Raw genomic sequence first — 16,733 nt, forward strand, 5'->3', positions numbered from 1 at the left:
CTCCCTCCCCAGGCGCTCCCCCTCCCTCCAAAGGAATTAGTGCTTAGCCTATGGGGTCTAGCCTGCCCTAGCCAACCCACCTCCACCCCTCATCCTGCCAGTCCCGAATCCTGATCTTGACCCCAGGGACCCAGCCTGGGGGGAGGATTTCAAAGCCTCAGAGCCCAAACCTCCAGGCTGAGCTAACCCTCCAGAAAGACAGGGGTGGGGAAAACGCAGAGAAGCTGTGCTCTGGCCTCCGTGGCTCACACAGGGGAGAGGACGGGGAGGGCTGGCCTCCGCAGCCAAACCTGCTTTCTGAACCGGCCAGGGATTCTGGAGCCTAGAGCCTGGAGCCTGGTCTGGGTCCCGCAATGCTTCCAACTCAGGAGGTCAGCCCAGGCCTGCTGGAGCAGTGTGGGTGGAGCTGGTCCACAAATCAGGATCTCCTGAGGGAGCTCTGAATCCATGCCTCCACTGGGTTCCCGCCTCACCAACGAACTCAGAACCCTGGGCAGGGCGCCCAGCCACTGGGCTCAACGTGCAAACTCTGAGCGTTTATGGCAGCGGATGGTGGCTAGTAATAAGTAACCAGGGCCTGGTGTGATGGGGTGAGCGTGGCAGGGCCTGAAACAGCACAGGCCCTGCTGATTTCGGAAATGAAGACTCTGGAAACTGTTGTGCTAACCTAACAGCAGCCCAGGTGAACCCTGCCAGCTGGATGGAGAGTCCTCAGCCCACAGAGTGTAAATGCTCTGACCGTTACCGGGACCCGCTTAGCAATTTTTTTTATCGACCTAAGAGTTTTTGTGTTAAAAAAAAAAAAAAAAAGAAAGAAATTCTAGAGACTCAGGGTGAGTTTCAGAGGTTGACAAAAATAGCAGCCAGAACAATGTCATCCTACCCCCTAACCCAAGTTAGCGGGAGTTCCTGCTGTCAGCTCCTTGCTGGTGACCTGCTCTCTGGAGGGCAGGGGGTGGTCAGAGTGCAAGGCAGGCCTCCTGCCTCCGCCAGGAGCTTACTGCCGCCACTGGAGGGCTGTGACTTCGGGCTCATCATTCCAGTTTCCTGGTGTGCCGCATGTCCATCCTAAAAGCGCCTGCCTCGCAGTGTAAGGATTCAATGAGATGCTATGCAGAGTGCCCGCCGGCTGCCTGAACAGACCCCCCCCACAAACCGCCCTTCCTGGCAGTCAAGGGCGCCCTCTCCTGGCCACTAAGAAAACTTGACATGTGGCAGTCGAGGCAGGAATGAGCCCTTTGTTCCCGGTGCAGAGCTGAGCAGGCCTATGCAGGACCTCCGATGGAGGGCTTTTAAAGGTCTGAGAAACCCTCGCTCCCACATTAAGTCAGGCGCGAAGGTCTGATACGGAGCCCCTGCTGACAACAGCAGGAGAGCTGGAGGGAGAAAGGGGTTGGCAGAGGAGAAAGGTGGGACAAACCCTTCCAGCATGGCCCTTCCAGGGCCTAGGGTGGTGGCCAGGGACCCACGCCACTGTGACTCTTGCCCCTACAATTCCAACGCGAACTACCAGGCTGGGGCTGGGGCTGCCTCCATTCTGGGGGGTGCTCCATACATCAGAGCCGGGCAGGAGAGTGAGGAGAGCTTGTGGGATGGGCCCTGATGAGGCCAAAGGCAAAGAAGCCAGCATCCCGAGGAAGTGCTGGGTCAGGACCCTTGAGAACTGAACTGGCTTTCGTGCTGGCCTCCTGGCCGGCAATGAGCAAGGGCCTATCTGGCCCTCAGAAAAAGAGGGAGCTGCTCTAGATGGGTTCCTGCCTCCCTTCTGGTTCTTGGATTCTAAACCGTTCCCCCTCAAGGGAAATAAAACTTCCACATGCTCATGGCTTTCAGAGCATACCAGCGAAGACGTTCGAGGGAAGGCCAGACAGTGCCAGCTTCCTGACAGCCGGGAGGAAGGACACGGAGGCTTGACTTAGATAGAGATATATTTCTTCTGTTGCATATTTCAGACTGCACACGGAACTTTCAGGCACAATGCTTCTCTAGATTCTTCTGAGAGCCCCGACAGAGTTTTCTTCCCACACTGCTCCTGAGGGCTCACCCCTGCAGCATGGGAGCCCAGGTCTGGCTTGCAGTTCTGGGTACCTGGGAAACTCTGGATTGGTCTCAGCAGGCCCTGATGCCCTGCCTTGCCCATTGAGGGGCCAGACATGCTGGAAAGCCTGAGAGCCAGCCCCACCCCTTCTTCTATGGTCCCCTGGCTACAAGAAGAGAGGCTGTCCCACTAGAGTCCGGCTCTGCAGCGCTCCCCCAAATCACCTGGTCTCCGGGCCTCAGAGCCTGGCGTGGCACTTGTACCCCCGTAGAGCCTCAGCCATGAGCACCACAGGCCCAGGCTGGGGGAATGAGGTCCCGGAGAGTGAGGCAGGCCCGGCCTCCTCCAGAGCAACAGCAGATGGGCTCGTCAGGCCCCTGCTCCCCAGAGCCATGGCCTACTTCCTGGGGCTGCTCTGAGCCCTATTGCACAGCTTTCATTTCCAGTTCCTCCCCCTACCACCCATTGGAAACAAACAAACAAAAAAACCCAAACAATAAGAAACCTAGAAGGGAAAGTGAGGAAGAGTGGGGCGTGGAAGCTGGAGCCCTTCTCCCCACACTCCTGCCCTCCGCTGGGGTCCCCGGCAGAACCGTGAGCAGTAAGGAGCATGCCCCCCTTCCCTGCCGTCTGCGCCCATCCTTGATGGCTCAAAGGGGTAGCCTGCCTGGGCCTCTGGTTCTTGCCTGTGGGGAGGGGACACCCCTCCGCTGTAAGGTGCAATCCCCGGGTCATCCGGAGGCCAGGGCCCTGCTACCTGAGTCGCCCATCTGCTTTGACGGGTCCCAGCTCTGATTTGGGGTCGGGGGACACAGAGCTCCAGCTGGTCAGTCTGCAAAGCTCCAGGCCAGGGCAGGCGGAGGGGCCCGTGGCGCACAGTCCGGCCACAGACCAGAAGCCACTCAGCTCCCCATCCGTCCAGGCCTCCAGGGCCGGGCCTGTGAGCTCTGCGTGCCGCCGGGCGGCCTCCTCTGCGGGTTCCGGCTGGGGCAGGTTCAGGATACCACTGAGGCCCTGGAAACTCTGCTCCATGTACTCGTTGTGGGGCGGCCCAGCATGTAGCCAGCTGGCGTCATCTGCAGGGTGCAGGACAGACGGTGAGCGGCCCCGCCCAGCCAGTTTGGTGAAGGCCAGCCCCCGCCCCTGCCCCCTCCCCATGCAGGTCTGGGCGCCCCCAGGGCTCTCCCAGCTCTACCAGGGAGTCACAGGGCGCTGAGTGACCTGTGACCTTGTGCTGACCCACAGAACTTTCTGGGCCTGTGACGCCATCTGCTTTCATGAAATCAAGGCCATAATCTCTGAATTCCCAACTTGACGACTACTAACAGTGAGATCAAGGCACTTTGGGAGAGGAGGTAACTTTCCCATGATGGTCTGGTCTCTGTCCCCTGAACCCCTTCTCAGCCATCCCCGGGGGTTCCCAGAGCCTCGGGCCCTCAGCTGTGGGGCCTGCTTTCTTTGCCAGCCTCCCTTCCCACCACCCCTTACCTCCTACCTTCTTGACCCTCTGTTCCCCTCATGCACCAGATGCCCATGGACTTGGTCTCCTCAGCTTAGAACACCCTTCTCTGTAAAATTCCAGCTCACTGGGGCTCAGCACCAATACCGGCCGCTGGACAGCTGCCCTCCACCTGCCCCACCTCCTGCATCAGACTCGGAGTCCCGGGAGAGCAGGGGTGTGGCCTGTCTGCTCTGGATCTGCTACAGCCCCCCCCCCCCCCCCCCGCCTATACCCCATCCATCTTGGGGTTACTCCTGATCTTCTCTATGATAAGATGGAGCAGAGGAAGGAAACAACACCTACCTATTGAGCACCTACTGTATATAAGCTATGTTTACCCACATACTCATCCCTGATATCTCCCAGGGGTTAGTTAGTTGTCCTAGGCCCCTCTTGAGGGAACCTGAAGCCTATGCCTGTGTTCCTTAGCCTCACCTAAGTGTGGGCTGGGCCACAGGATCCCGCCCACCCAGCCACATGGTGGTTTGGGTGCTCAATCAGCTCTGCTGCCCCAAGAATCAGGAATCTGGGGACCAGGAGGCCCTGGTCAGTCTCCACCACCCGGAGAGGCCAATATCACGTACTGAGAAGCCAGTGCCTGGGGCTGACACACAGACGGGACAGGTGGCCCCACAGAGACATTTCCTGGGTTCTGGGGGACAGCCCTGCATTCTTCCCATAATCTCCCCATTTTACTGGAGCTGGTTTGAGTGGACTTGTGTTCCACACATCCTGGAGGCCTCCAATGGTTCTATCCCTCCTACTTTATACAAGTAAGACCAGGGCTTGGCTCTGAAGGCCAAGTAACCTGCCAAGGATAAAGGTCCAACTAAAATGTCAGAGCTACATTCCAAAGCCAAGTCCACCTGACCACAAAGCTTGCCTCACTGCCCTACCATGGTACCGGGATACTAAGGGACAGATCATCCAGGCCCCAGCCCTGCCCCTTTCCCCTATTCGAGAGTCAGCCCTGACGGTCAGCTTCCTGGGGCTGGTCGCCTGCCTGGTGAATCCTGTATCTTGTCTGGCTTCTGGGCCTAGATCCTTACCTTTCCTGAGAGGTAGTTTGCGGTTGAAGGTCAAGGGCAGCACGAGGAAGCGGGTCTCACCCAGGGGTTCCCAGAACTGAAGGAGCCGAACAGTCCAGGCCCCTGGCCGCAGGGGCCGGCTCAGCGGGGGCTTGTACTGCGTGACCTCGGTGTCCGCATCTACCGTGACGTCATACGACGTGGCCACCACGTAGGTGGGGTCGATCCACACCACGGTGGCTGTGAGGTTGGGGCCCCGGGCCCAGCGCTGCACGGCCACAGGCTCGTCCAGCGGCCCCAGCAACCCCCCAAAGTTCCGGAAAAGACGCTCTTTGGGGTCCCACTCGGTGCCAACCTGTAGGGAGGGAGGCAGCTGGGCGGGCGCTGGGGGGACAAGTCCTCTCTACTCTGATACTGCCTCTAACTGTCTGTGTGACCTTGGCCCAGTCACTGCGTCTCTTCAGGCTCCAGCCTCCCCATTTGCAGAAGGAAAGGCTGGGACTGGGATTTGCTCTAAGATCTTTCTCAGCTCTCAGATTTGTCCTAGGCTCCTGCTCTGGCTTACTCTGTTGTGGTGGGGGCCACAAGGCTGAGTTGAGGTTTAAGGCCCTGCCCAGAGACCATCCCCACATGAAGCCACAGCCTCCAAGAGCCAGAGGACACTCCATAGCCTAATGGAGTATCCAAGTCCCTCTAGAAGGAAATCACTGCAGTGTCATAGAAGACTGGGCTTGCCCTCTAGAGCAATACAGTCGTCTCCCTGCTCCCTGCATGTCCTCTGTGCACCCCACGAGGGAGGTGCCCCTTGGCGTGCGCCTGTCAGGGAGACCCTAGCTCCGTCGCTAGGAAGGGAGAGCCTGTGAACCCGGTCCTGAAAGGCCTAACCCAGTCCTTATCCCTCCCATGGTGTCTGTCCCCCTCTTCCTACTACCCAGAGTCTTAACTGGGGGTCAGGAAAAAGCAAGGGGAGGACCTGTCCCACCTCCAGACTCTGGAGCCGGCTGGCCTGGTCACTGCGCCCCAACAGCTTCAGCGACCCCTGGGGCATCAGCCACATCTCAAGCGTCTCTGCCGGCCCCTGGGCTGAGGGCTGCACCGCCTGCGTCACCAGGTAGCCCTGGAAATGGTCGTCATAGAAATACAGGTGCACGCTGGACGGCAAGCCCCGGGGCTCAAACCTAAGAAGGTTCCAGCAGGGAGAAAGGGAGATGCCATCAGCACACCCGACGTGGCCTGGAGTCCCAGGGAGGGGGCTCTGGGTAGTCCCGTCCCCAAGCGTGTCCTTTGCCCCAAATCTCACACCCACAGCACCTACGTGCCTGGCTCTTGCCTCTTTGCTTTATTTGCATTCTCCCCTGCTTTGGACGGGGGACTCCCTGGGGTTGGGGAGGTCTCTTTCTGACTGGCCTCTCCACAGGGTGCCACGTGCGCAGGGCCTGCAACAGGTCAGAAGGAGGTCTCACCTGCAGAGTTGGGAGGCCATCGGGGGTGTCGCGGTGGCAGCGTGGCGCAGGCTGAGACGGGCGAAGGCGGTGTAGGCGGTGAGCATGACGTCACTGAGCCCACTGGGGCCATCGGCCACATCGTAGGTGTTCTCCCAGTACGCCTTGAGAGCTGGTGTACCCGGTGGGTAGCTGCCGTAGAGGTGGAAATCCAGGATCTCCAGGACCTCCTGGTTCACGGTTGACTCAAACTTCCGGGCGAAGAAGGTGGGTCTGGAGACTTGCTGGAGCGGGAGAGGCAATGAGGGTGAAGGGGTCTGGAGGTCCCAGGTGGCTAGGCTGGGGGGGCCCTCCCAGCACTGCCTAGACATCAGCCTCCCGGGGCCCTTCTCATTGCCAGCAGAGCCCCGAGAGCTGCTGCAGGGGAAGCCCCCCACCCCAAGATTCTCTGATGGGGGCTCAGCTTGAATCCCTTCTGCCGGCAGAAAGGACAGAAAGGCCGGGCAGGGGGCAGCCGGGCAGGGAGGTCCCCGGGGAAGCACCTGCAGCCGGAGGAAGTCCTGCGGCTTGAAGTCGTTGGGCGAGCAGCCGCACCAGTCCACGATGTGCTTGTACTGGCACTTGCAGCCCAGCCTGCGGTTCCAGTTGGTGACCCGCAGGTTGTTGTCCACCAGGCTCTCGCAGGCCGGGCTGTTCTCCAGCACCGTGTGGAAGAAGGACTGTGGTGGGGGGGCGGGGGGTGAGCCACAGGCCACAGCCCACAGCCTCCCCGCCCTCGCAGTGGGGGTGAGGGGGGACCCGGGTCACCCACCTCGGCGGGGAGCAGCGTGTACGTGTAGAACTGGCGCAGCTGGGCCACCAGCGGGTCGTCTGTGTACACTACGTACTCCACGAAGCTGCGTGTCAGCACGAACCAGTCGGAGCCGCCGTCCACCACGATGCCCGCCGGGATCTGCCGCTCGCCCAGCCGCCACATGTGTGAGTCGCACTCGTGGAAGAGCCGGTCCAGGCCCTGTTTCTTGATGAATCTGCCAGGGCGGCGGGGGTCAGACAGGCCACGATGAGGGTCATGGGGGCCAGGGGGCACACAGGCCACAATGAGGGTCATGGGAGGCGGGGGGCAGCCAGGCTACGATGAGAGTCATGGGGGGCGAGGGGGCAGACAGGCCACACGAGGGTCATGGGGGGCGAGGGGGCAGATGGTCCATGATGAAGGTCGTGGGGGGTAGGGGCACAGACAGGCCACAATGACAGTCTTGGGGGGTGGGGGTCAGGCTTTCTCATGCACCCAGGGACCAGCATGCTTCAATCTGGGCTTGGCTGGGAGGCCCTACAACCCCGCTGGGTGTGGGAGGGGCTGTAATGAGACCCCTCACCTGGAGTTGTCCCGGCCATGTGACTTGAGGAAGTTCTTGTCCCGGTTCTTGGACAGGAAAGTCACCAGCTCCTCGTTGGTCCTGGAGAGGGGATGGGGCACGGGGAGTGTGTGCAAGGTGACTGGCTCAGGCTCAGGCCCCACTTCCTACCCTGGCACCCTCTGCAGCTCCCTGCCAAACAAAGCTGTCCAGGCCACATGCCCTGCCCTGGGCTAATGCTCTGGGGTCATGGCCACCCGCAGCTCCCGTCCAGCCCTGCCCTCTGACCGTGCACCCCAGGTCCAGGCCTCTGTCCACTTCCTAGTCCCTTGTCACTCTCAATCCTGACATGATCTTCTACCAGGCCCTCCCCTCAACCGGGGCTGCAGTCCGGGGACCAGAATGAGGCCTGGAGGCGGGGAGGGAGCCGCTCAGGCCCCTCCCACCCCAAGGACCCCCCTCCCCCTCTTCTCTGGAGGACTTGGAGCAGTGCCCGCACCTGGTCGGGTAATCGGTGGCACTGAGGTTGATGAAGAAGTCCCAGGCCCAGCCGGGCACCTCCAGCAGGTCCCGCATGCTCCGAAGGTACATCCGCAGCAGGCTGGCCCCGCCCCAGATGGTGACCATGCGCCAGGGCGTCACCCGCACGTTGTCATACTGCCGGGCCAGCTCCACGACCTCACGGTGCAGGTAGTTGGAGCGCTGCGGTGGATGCGGGGGTACTCAGCAGCCACGGGGGGGCCCCCCAGCATTACAACCTCCCACCCCCACCTCGGACAAGTGACACGGAACAGAGAGACCACAGGGCAGAGCTCCAGCTCCCAACCGGCCGCGCCCCACGTTCTCGGCCTGCTCCCCTGTCTGGAGGCCACTTGGGCAGACCGGTGAGCCTGGCTACTGGTGACCTGCTGGGTCTTGGCGCGACTTGCTCAGGTCCCTGCGCTGTCCCTCCAACGGTACCTTGTCTACGTGGATATAGAAGAAGTGCTGCGCGTGGTAGACAGCCTTGAGAAGGCGCTTCAGCTGGCGGATGGCACGGCCGTGAACCACCAGCATGTAGGCGATTCGGACTGGGGGGCCATCCGCGGGCTGCTGGGCCCGGACCTCATCCCACTGGATGCCGGGGCTCATCTTCCCTGAGCGGAGAGCAGGAGCAGCAGTGAGGCCTCTCCCCAGGCCACAGGGTGGGGGTGAGGCGGGAAGAGGACTGCTGCTTTCCAAAAGAAGGACCTTGGACTTGGAGCCTGATGCTCCCGGGTCCTAGCTCTGCCTTGGCCGCTCAGTGCACTTTATCACCAGCCTGGCCGGGGGGGGGGGGGGGGGGCCTCTGAGCTTTCTTCCCCTGGGCAAGGAAGGGTCCTGCCACGGCACCCCAGCCCTGGGGCGGCTACCCCTCCGCCCAGCCCCGTTTCTTCCTCTCACCAGCCAGCTGGCAGTGGCGGGGCACAGCCTTGGGCATGAGGTTCCCGGCCTGGTGCAGGCACACCACGTTGGCAATCTCCTGCTGGCACTGCTTGGAGCTGGCCCGGGCCAGAGCAGACAGAGCGTCCTTGCCCACAATCTCGCACTTGGGGGTGAAGCCGTTGTCCGTCGGCTGGGGGGCACCCTCCACGCTCCCTGTGTCTCCATGCGGTGGGAAGCCGGCAGCCCCAACCAGCGCCTCCCCAGCTGCCGCCCCGCTCAGGTTCTGGCGGCCTGGGGCCTCTGGGGGTGGGGCCGGTGGGACACGGCGGCTGGCTCTGTGCCGGCTGGTGACCGCCCGTACCACCTTGGCCACGGGCACACCGGGGCTCTCGGCACGACCCCGCCAGCGCCCATGCCTTCTGCCCGCACTGCCCCGGCGCCCGGCTGAACTGTCTGTGTCCTTGGAGCCCTCGCCGGGGTCCAGTGGCCGTGGCTTCCTCTGCCTTCCTTTCTGTAAAAGATGGGCAGACACGGTCACAGGGACAGTCGCTGTCCTCCTGCTCTTTAGCTCCCTGCTGGCCTCAGGCCTAGAAGGCGCTGCCTCACCCTCTGCCCTCCGAGGAGAAGTGCCGTTCGCAGGAGGGCTCTGCACAAGGAGCACTTCGTGGGGAGGCCTCCCTGAGCAGTGGCCAAGGAAGTGCCACCAGGCCTCCAGGACACCGCTGCAGCCACACCCCCACGTGCTCACACCCCAGGGCCCCGTGTCCCCCTGGACTCTGGAATCAGACACCACTCTTTTTCAGCAAATACAAACGTGAATGTCGCAGAAGGGCGTGGAGACCCTGGAGAGGACACGTAAGTCCCACCTGGGCCTGGCCAGGAAGAGACCAAAGGAAAGCGTTCTGCCAGCTACAGAATGTCCACGTGGGAGTGTGGAGCGCAAGAGTAAAGGGGCCTGGCCTGGTGGGGAGCCCCAAGGGGAAGCCTGGGATCCCAAGATTGGGGCGATTCTCTGGGAGGCAGAGACCAAGACGGAGGCAGAGCGCGTGAATTTCGCTGAGTTAACACCCAAGCAGGCCTGTCCCTGGTGTTAGAGGTGACAGAAGGAAGAGCTTTGGACAACAGCGCAGCTCAGAGAGAACCAGGGCCAGCTGCTGGGGATGGCGCAGATGGCACAAGCCACTGCCACACGCTGTCACCAGCTGGGAGGCTGAGGCGGGGCCTCAGGGCACCTGCAGCTGGAGGCTGGCACCTGACTGCTCCTCACAGCGGGATTTCTCTAGAACACTCTGCTTCCTGGCTCCCTGGCCTCTTCTCAAACTAGGTGCTCCCCTAGATGGCCTAGTCACTCCCGAAAGGCACGTGTACCACCATCTTCTCCAGCTCTCCCTGTCTCCCTCCTTGGTGCCCCTCCCTGCTGAACCAAATCCCACCCATCCCTCAAGAGCCCTCTCCGAGTCCCCTCCTGAGAACCGTTCCATTTGCCCCCAGAGGGGGACATTCCCCCAGCAGGCTGGGCTCCCAAGGGAGGGACTGTCACACCAGCCCCATGTCCCAGAGTCCGGCGGTATAGCTGACACACAGAGGACGTGCAGCTCGTGTCTGGTGGCCGAGGCATGGAAAGAGCAGTGCGACTGCTTCCTGAATGCCTACCTTGTCCGAGCAGGTCCTTCAGCTATGACACGGGAGAGAGGTGTGGGCGTCCTTGAGAGCGAGCCCACACTAGTGTCCTGGAGGGCACTGTCTCCGCCAGCCGTCGGGTGCACCCTCGCCGTCCCGAGGCCCCTCCACGGGCCTCCCCGGCCACCCACCACGGGTCATGGGCCTTTCCTGGCCTGGCCTCTCGACAGACAGCATGACCTGTGATCCACAGTGCCCTCCTTACTAGACTGTCGGCTGTGCTCTTGGGGCTTCTGCTCAGTCTTCTTGGCCCATCCTCCCTCATCTCCTGAGACCACCCTGGGGCCCAACCTCACCCTCGATTCCTGGCGACCTTGAGCAGCCTCTGAACTCCAGCCGCTCTCAGGTGTCGCTTTCTGGCCCGGACTGCTCCCTTGAACCTTCATGTGTTTAACTGCCCGCCTGAGCCCTCGGTATCTCCCCTGGGAGCCTGACAGATCTCTGGAACCCACAAGTCCCAAAGTGAGCTCCTCCTGTTCCTCATGACCTGCCCCTATGACAGTCTCCCTGTCTTGTTAACGGCAACCCTTTCCTTCCAGTCATTCAGGCCGAAACCCTTGAGGAGTCATTTTTGACTCTAGTTTCCCTCACACCCCATCAGTCCCCCACCAGTAAGCCCTGCTGGGGCCACCTTCATAATACACTTCTCCCGGCCTCCATCACGGCCACTCCTGCCCAGCATCCCTGGTCCTCCTGCTCCTCCTCTGATTCCCTGATGGTCCATTCCCATCAAAGCAGCCAGTGTGTTCCCGTTAAAACAAGCCCCACCTCACCACCCCTCTACTCCAAACCACCCATGGGCTCCCCTCCGAGAGAAAAACCCCAAGTCCCTCCAAGAGTGCACAGAGGTTGTGTGAACCGTGTCTAGCCGCCCCTCCGGCCACCCCTCCCTTTCTGACCTCATCTCCTGCTAACCTCATGCTCACTCTCCTCCAGCCGCAGTGGCCTTCTAGGTGTCCCTCCACACCACCTGCCACGCACTGACCCCTGTGCCTGGAATGTCCCCCCCCCAGATGTCCCCACTACTATGCCTTGTCCCCTTCAATCCTCTGCTCAGATGCCACCTTCTTAGCAAGGCCCACCCTGACCTTCGCTTCACTTTTCCCACAGCACTTCCTTCCTTTTCTCATGCTAGAATGTCCTTATTTCTTCTGTGTTATTACAGGTGTCTCACCGCTCACAAGAATGCCATGTCCATGAGGACCTGGCTTTTGTTGTGTTGTTCATGAATGCATTCCAAGAGCCCAGCAGAATGTCTGGCAATAGGAGAAATGGCAATAAATAGTTGCTGAATGAATGAATGAATGAGTGAGTGAGAGAGTGTAAGGTTCTTGGTATAGGCTCAGCATTTGAGAGATGCTAATATCCTCATTATTATTATTACTATTAACTATCGCTGGAAAAGGATTAGGAAATAGTCAAATGTGAAGTCAGAAGAGGCGACAAGGCCCTTAGACACTGTGGACTCTATCGGGTTGAGTTTTCCCTGCCCCCTCACCACCTCCCATCAGAGCACACAGCAGGTGCCCTGCCTGCCAGGCCGACAGCTACCTTAGGGCTAGAGCCCCGCTCCTCCACCCAAGCACCCACACTCTCTGCTCACGGCACCCAGCCAGCCTCTGATCTCTTGAGAGATCTGATGAGAGTTGGGGGTGTCTATCTCCATCTGAGGAGACAACACAACAGGGAGGGCAGGGTGGGAGGCGGGAATAGACCTCACTCTGGACCCACACTGGGGAGGGCGCCCTGGTCCACATAGCCCCCAGGAAAAGTGACTGCGTAGTCCCTTGAGCAGAGCGTAGGTCAAGCTGGTGATGTCCGACCTGGCGATACCATGGGCAGAGAAAGACATTCATTCTTAAGCTCCGCTGGATAGAGATGGCAGAGCCGCTGTGGGCGCTCGCAGTGGAAGCCGGTACTGGCAAGTCAGGAAGTCGGTCAAGAGGGCAGGGCGTGGGGCACACGGCCAGGCTGGCTGTGGTGGGGATAGGATGCGGGAGGAGGTGGGCAGGCTGGGGCCCTGCAGTGCAGCAGGGAGCTGGCTGACCCTGAGAAGGTCAATCCCAGAGAAAGCTGGGGGCCCGGAGGCAGCAGTGAGGAATGGGGGGTGGTCCCTAGTGGAAAGCCAGCCTCCACCACTGCCCACCCATGTTCATAGGGGCATTGGCAAGGCCCCATACTTGTCCCCCCAAAGGAACTTTCCTGAGGTCAGGGTCCCCTTTGCTTCCTGAGGGTGGGGACCCACTCTCTGACCTCTGGCCTAGATGCATTCTGGCCTTTGAGGTCCCCCTTCCCCACGGAGAAGGTGTTCAAGTCCTCTGCCACTTCCAGAGAACACAGAATGGCTTCCCCCACACCCTACCACCTTCAGACATCTCAGGCTGTGTTTAAAGTAAGTGGTGAGACCACGTTTGTGAAAGCTTTTAAAACCATAAAGTGGTTCTTTGGACATTAACAGTCAGACCTGGTCTCCACTGCAGCCCCTCCATAGATGGGCAGAGTGCGCATCTGAAATGCACGTGACCCCACTGCCTCACCCCACATCACTTACAACGGCACCTGGGTTCCTCCCTAGGGTCTCTAGGATGCACCCCGGACTAACTCTCAAACCTTCTTCTGAGGAGGAGTATGCCCCACCCTCCTTCCCATTCCTTGAAGACACCCAGCCACGCCCACTCTGTGCGCCAACTCTGTCCACCTCTTCCCCTGCGCCCACCATGCTTCCTGCCAAAGCCTTCCCCGACCACCAGCTCCACCAGCCCCCTCAACACAACTGAGTTGCCTTCCCACTGTCAGCCTCCCCCCTGCTCACCACCTGCCCTCCGGCGCCTCGGCCTCGTCTACTTTGTTCATTTCCGTATCCCCAGTCTTAGCAGAGCCTGCTAGGGAGCACGAGTTAACCATCCTTTGTTGACTGACCAACTGACCTGATGAACGGATCCCTATGCCCAGTGTGCAGAGCCGAGATCATATTATTTCCCAGTGGTGTAGCACACGCCAGGAACTCCTGCTAATGCTTCACGGACATCATTTTTACTTAACTGTCACGATGGCCCAGTGAGAAAAGTGCTGTGAGTATCCCCTCTTGGGGGGGGCGGTCACTGCTGAGGACTTGGAAGGAGGCTAGGTAACATGCCTGTGGTCTCACTTGGCAGCAAGGCCGGAAGTGGACCCCGAACGGGGAGGTGGGCTGGTCGGACTTGGAAGCCCACTGTGCTGCCTGGCAACCCCCGGCTCCGGCGAGGGGGCTGCTGAAGGGGTCCACGTGCCAATGCCTGCCTGCACTGCACAACCTTTAGGTCATCGAGGATCTCTACTATCCCAGTCCAGTCCAGCCCTATCAGCCTCTGCCAGGAACCTGGACAGGGAGGTGGGGAGGTGGGGAGGTGGGACCCCTATTCTACTGCCAGAGTTCCCCACCCCAGGCTGTGGGCAGACCAGCAGGGATTTGAGGCCTAGACAGTCTCTCAGCCCCTTCAGAGGCTCACTGAGACACGAAGCTGGGGGCCACTGGTTTCTGTGAGGCCTCAGCGGCTATGCTATAGCCCTCCCCAGAATGGTCACTGGCCTCTGCTCACACACTCCAGGGTCAGAGGGCTCCCCAACTACCTCGGAGAATGTCGCAGCTGCCCCATCTTCTCACATGGACCCTGAAACACTCTTCCTCCTTCTCCTCCTCACTGGTCCACACAGAACAAGTCAACTCCCTTTGCATGTCACAGAGCCAGCCTCTTCCTGACCCCACTCAGCTCCTTTTGGAGTTATGGCCTCACATGACTCTGTTACGACTCCCTCAACGTCCCAGCCTCTTGGTTCCCCCAAAAGAGACAAGGGCAGCCCTTCTCCCAGTCTCCACAACAGGCCTTCCAGACTGCCCAGGTGTAGAAGGGGTAAGTGGACATGGAGCTCCCTTGGCCTTCACACTGCCAGGTGGAGAGACCCAAGAGGACACGGCAAGCAGAGCGACCCACTCTGAGCCCTAGAAGCACCAGAATGGAGGGGGTCGGGGTATGGGCAGAGAAGCCCTGCTCACTGGCCCACAGCTCAGGGCCAGGGTTTGGCTTATCTCCTGGACCTTCCAAGATGGCCACAGACCCCACTGGACCCTTCCTGACCAATGTGGGAAGCGACGTGTCAGGGCCCCAGTTAAAACCAGCCAGAAGTGAGTGACACTCTCAGGGCAGGGATCTGGGTACTGAGCTGGACAGGTTTGTCCCAGCTCCAGGGCCTGACGCTCTGCTAAACCAGCTGATGCTGTCCCCATTCCCTATGAGCTATAGCCCCCCCCCCATTCCCTAATGTCCTGAAGCCACTCACTTCCCCCAGCCATCTCCTCCTAAAGACCCGCGGCTTTCTTCAGACCCCAGGTTAAGAAAGCCACGCCTGGGGAACACTCCAGTCCTCTCCCTCGGGGTCACTCCCTGTTCCCTCGGTTGCCATACTGAGTTCCGGCCCCGGGCTCCACTTCTCCACTGACGGCTGCCCGTCAGGCGCTTCTGGGCGCTGATGCCCGGGGTCCCTCGGCCCCGCTCCTCCGCCCACGACGCGCACACCCCCGCCCCCTCCCAACTTCAGAAAGTTTGGCCTGGGGCTCCCCACCTCCGAGCAGGCTCGGGCCCGGCCCCGCCTCCCGGTCCTACGCCCCGCGCCTGACCTTCATAGCTCCCCGGGCCGGGGACCACCCCACCGAGACCAGTTCCTCCCGCCCGGGCCCCCTGCCTGCCCGCGGCCCGGGCCTCCGGGTCACGCACCGCCCCCGCGCACAGTCCGTGGGGCCCTTCTGGGAAAGGGGCACCAGGGGCCCGACGCCCTGCTCCCGGTGGCTGCCCGCGCCGGTACGCCCGCGGCCAGTGCCCCACTTCCCCGGCCGGGGCCGCCTGCAGCCCCGCCAGGACCCCGCGCGCCCCCGCGACCGGCCTGCCCGCCTGCCCGCCCGGCGGTCGGAGCACCTCGCCCGGCTCGTCCTCCTCCAGGCCGCTGAAGCTCCACACCACCAGGCCCTGCAGCAGCAGGATGGCCAGCGCCGTGGCGATCGCCAGCTTGTAGCGCCGCACCAGCTTCTGCACCCGCGCGCTCGCCACCATCTTCCTGCCCGGGACGCGGGGCGCGCGCCCAGCCCTGCAACCCGGCCGCGGGAACGCGGCTGGGCGCGGACCGAGCCGACTCCCCCCTCCCAAGGAGGCGGGCCGGGCGCGCGCTGGGGCGGGGCGGGCCGGGGGGCGGGGCCCACTGGTTCGAAATGCCGCGCCCCGCAAGCCGGGGGCGGAGCCTAGGCCCGCCCGAGCACCGCCCACCCGGGCGGCGCGGGGTCCGCCTCCGGTCTGTTCTCTGTCTTCGTCTGCCGCGGGCTCCCGCGTGCGCTCACCTGGTCCTGGACCGTTAGCCCGTTTGTACCCACTGGTGGAGAGGTCGGCTGCCCAAACTGTCGCTCGCCGCCTGGTGTCTCGGGGGGGTGGGGCAACTAGGCTCGGTGCTGATTAGCTCTCCGCCCAGGGCGCGCAGAGAATGCTAGAGCTCCCAGAAACGCCGAGATGGGAGAAATTGTGTAAATGCGACAGGCCCCTGCTTAAAAACCGTGGAGGCCGCACCACCAGGGCAAAGTCTTGCCTTTGCATCCGAGGCTGCGCACAGAGTCTCCTTTCCTCTTGACTCTTTTCATCCTAAGGATCTTAAGGCCGCTCCCAGAACCGTGATTCCCAAATTCTAGGGTGCATTGGAAGCAACAGGAAATCTTGATAAAACAGATTGCTGCTCCCCACCAGAGTTTCTGCTTTGGTAGGTTGGTAGGTCGGGAGTGGCGCCCTGAGAATTAGAATTTTCAACAAGTTCCCAGGTGATGCTTATGCGGCTATTCTGGGACTACGCTTGCAGAAACTTGTTAGACCTTTGCATATCTGTTTTCTTTGTCAAGTACTAGCAGCTGTTCCCCGCCTCTGTCCTCCTCCCCATCAGTGGCATCCCTCCCACCAAGTGTTTCCCCAGCACCAGGCCCCTGACCCGCTAACTACAAGCTGGTTGTGATTTTTCTGGGATCACGCCTTATTCACTTTTGAATCCTTGACCTGCCATTGGACACCCAGCAGTGCTCAGTAAATGTTGCAAACGAAAGAGGAGGTGAAGCCCAACTTGCTGTTTTAGCAGCTGACGCTAAAGGTTTCTGAGGGTCTGGTATGTTCCAGCACCGTGTAGACGAGGTGTGAATGCCGGCAGCCCTTCCCTGAACCTGGCAGTCCACGGAGAGAGGGAAGAGAAGGGGGAAAGCAGTGCCCACCAAAGCAAGGTGAA

At 61.1% G+C, this 16,733-nt stretch overlaps 1 protein-coding gene across 1 annotated transcript; it reads right to left on the reverse strand.

Moving 5' to 3' along the window:
* Positions 1-1,917: 1,917 nt before the first annotated feature.
* Positions 1,918-15,532, reverse strand: XYLT2 (xylosyltransferase 2). Its single transcript, XM_032872118.1, has 11 exons — positions 15,398-15,532; positions 8,787-9,279; positions 8,325-8,500; positions 7,864-8,066; positions 7,386-7,466; positions 6,821-7,037; positions 6,552-6,728; positions 6,031-6,293; positions 5,550-5,745; positions 4,589-4,922; positions 1,918-3,114 (listed from the first exon to the last, which is right to left on the reverse strand). The coding sequence occupies exons 1-11, from the start codon at positions 15,530-15,532 to the stop codon at positions 2,792-2,794; spliced, it is 2,598 nt and encodes an 865-aa protein (XP_032728009.1). The 3' UTR covers positions 1,918-2,791.
* Positions 15,533-16,733: the final 1,201 nt, after the last annotated feature.

The sequence above is a fragment of the Lontra canadensis genome, unplaced genomic scaffold (assembly GCF_010015895.1).
Source record: "Lontra canadensis isolate GAN:19392208 unplaced genomic scaffold, GSC_riverotter_1.0 scaffold43, whole genome shotgun sequence".
Taxonomy (NCBI): domain Eukaryota; kingdom Metazoa; phylum Chordata; class Mammalia; order Carnivora; family Mustelidae; genus Lontra; species Lontra canadensis.

Bases quoted from the DNA above. Each gene is read 5' to 3' on its own strand.
- XYLT2 (XM_032872118.1), bottom strand. From the start codon at position 15,532: ATGGTGGCGAGCGCGCGGGTGCAGAAGCTGGTGCGGCGCTACAAGCTG. The intron at 7,038-7,385 runs GTGAGGGGTCTC...CCGCCCTGGCAG, and splicing joins CATGGCCGGGACAACTCCAG to ATTCATCAAGAAACAGGGCC. The intron at 6,294-6,551 runs GTGCTTCCCCGG...CTCCCGCTCCAG, and splicing joins AGGACTTCCTCCGGCTGCAG to CAAGTCTCCAGACCCACCTT.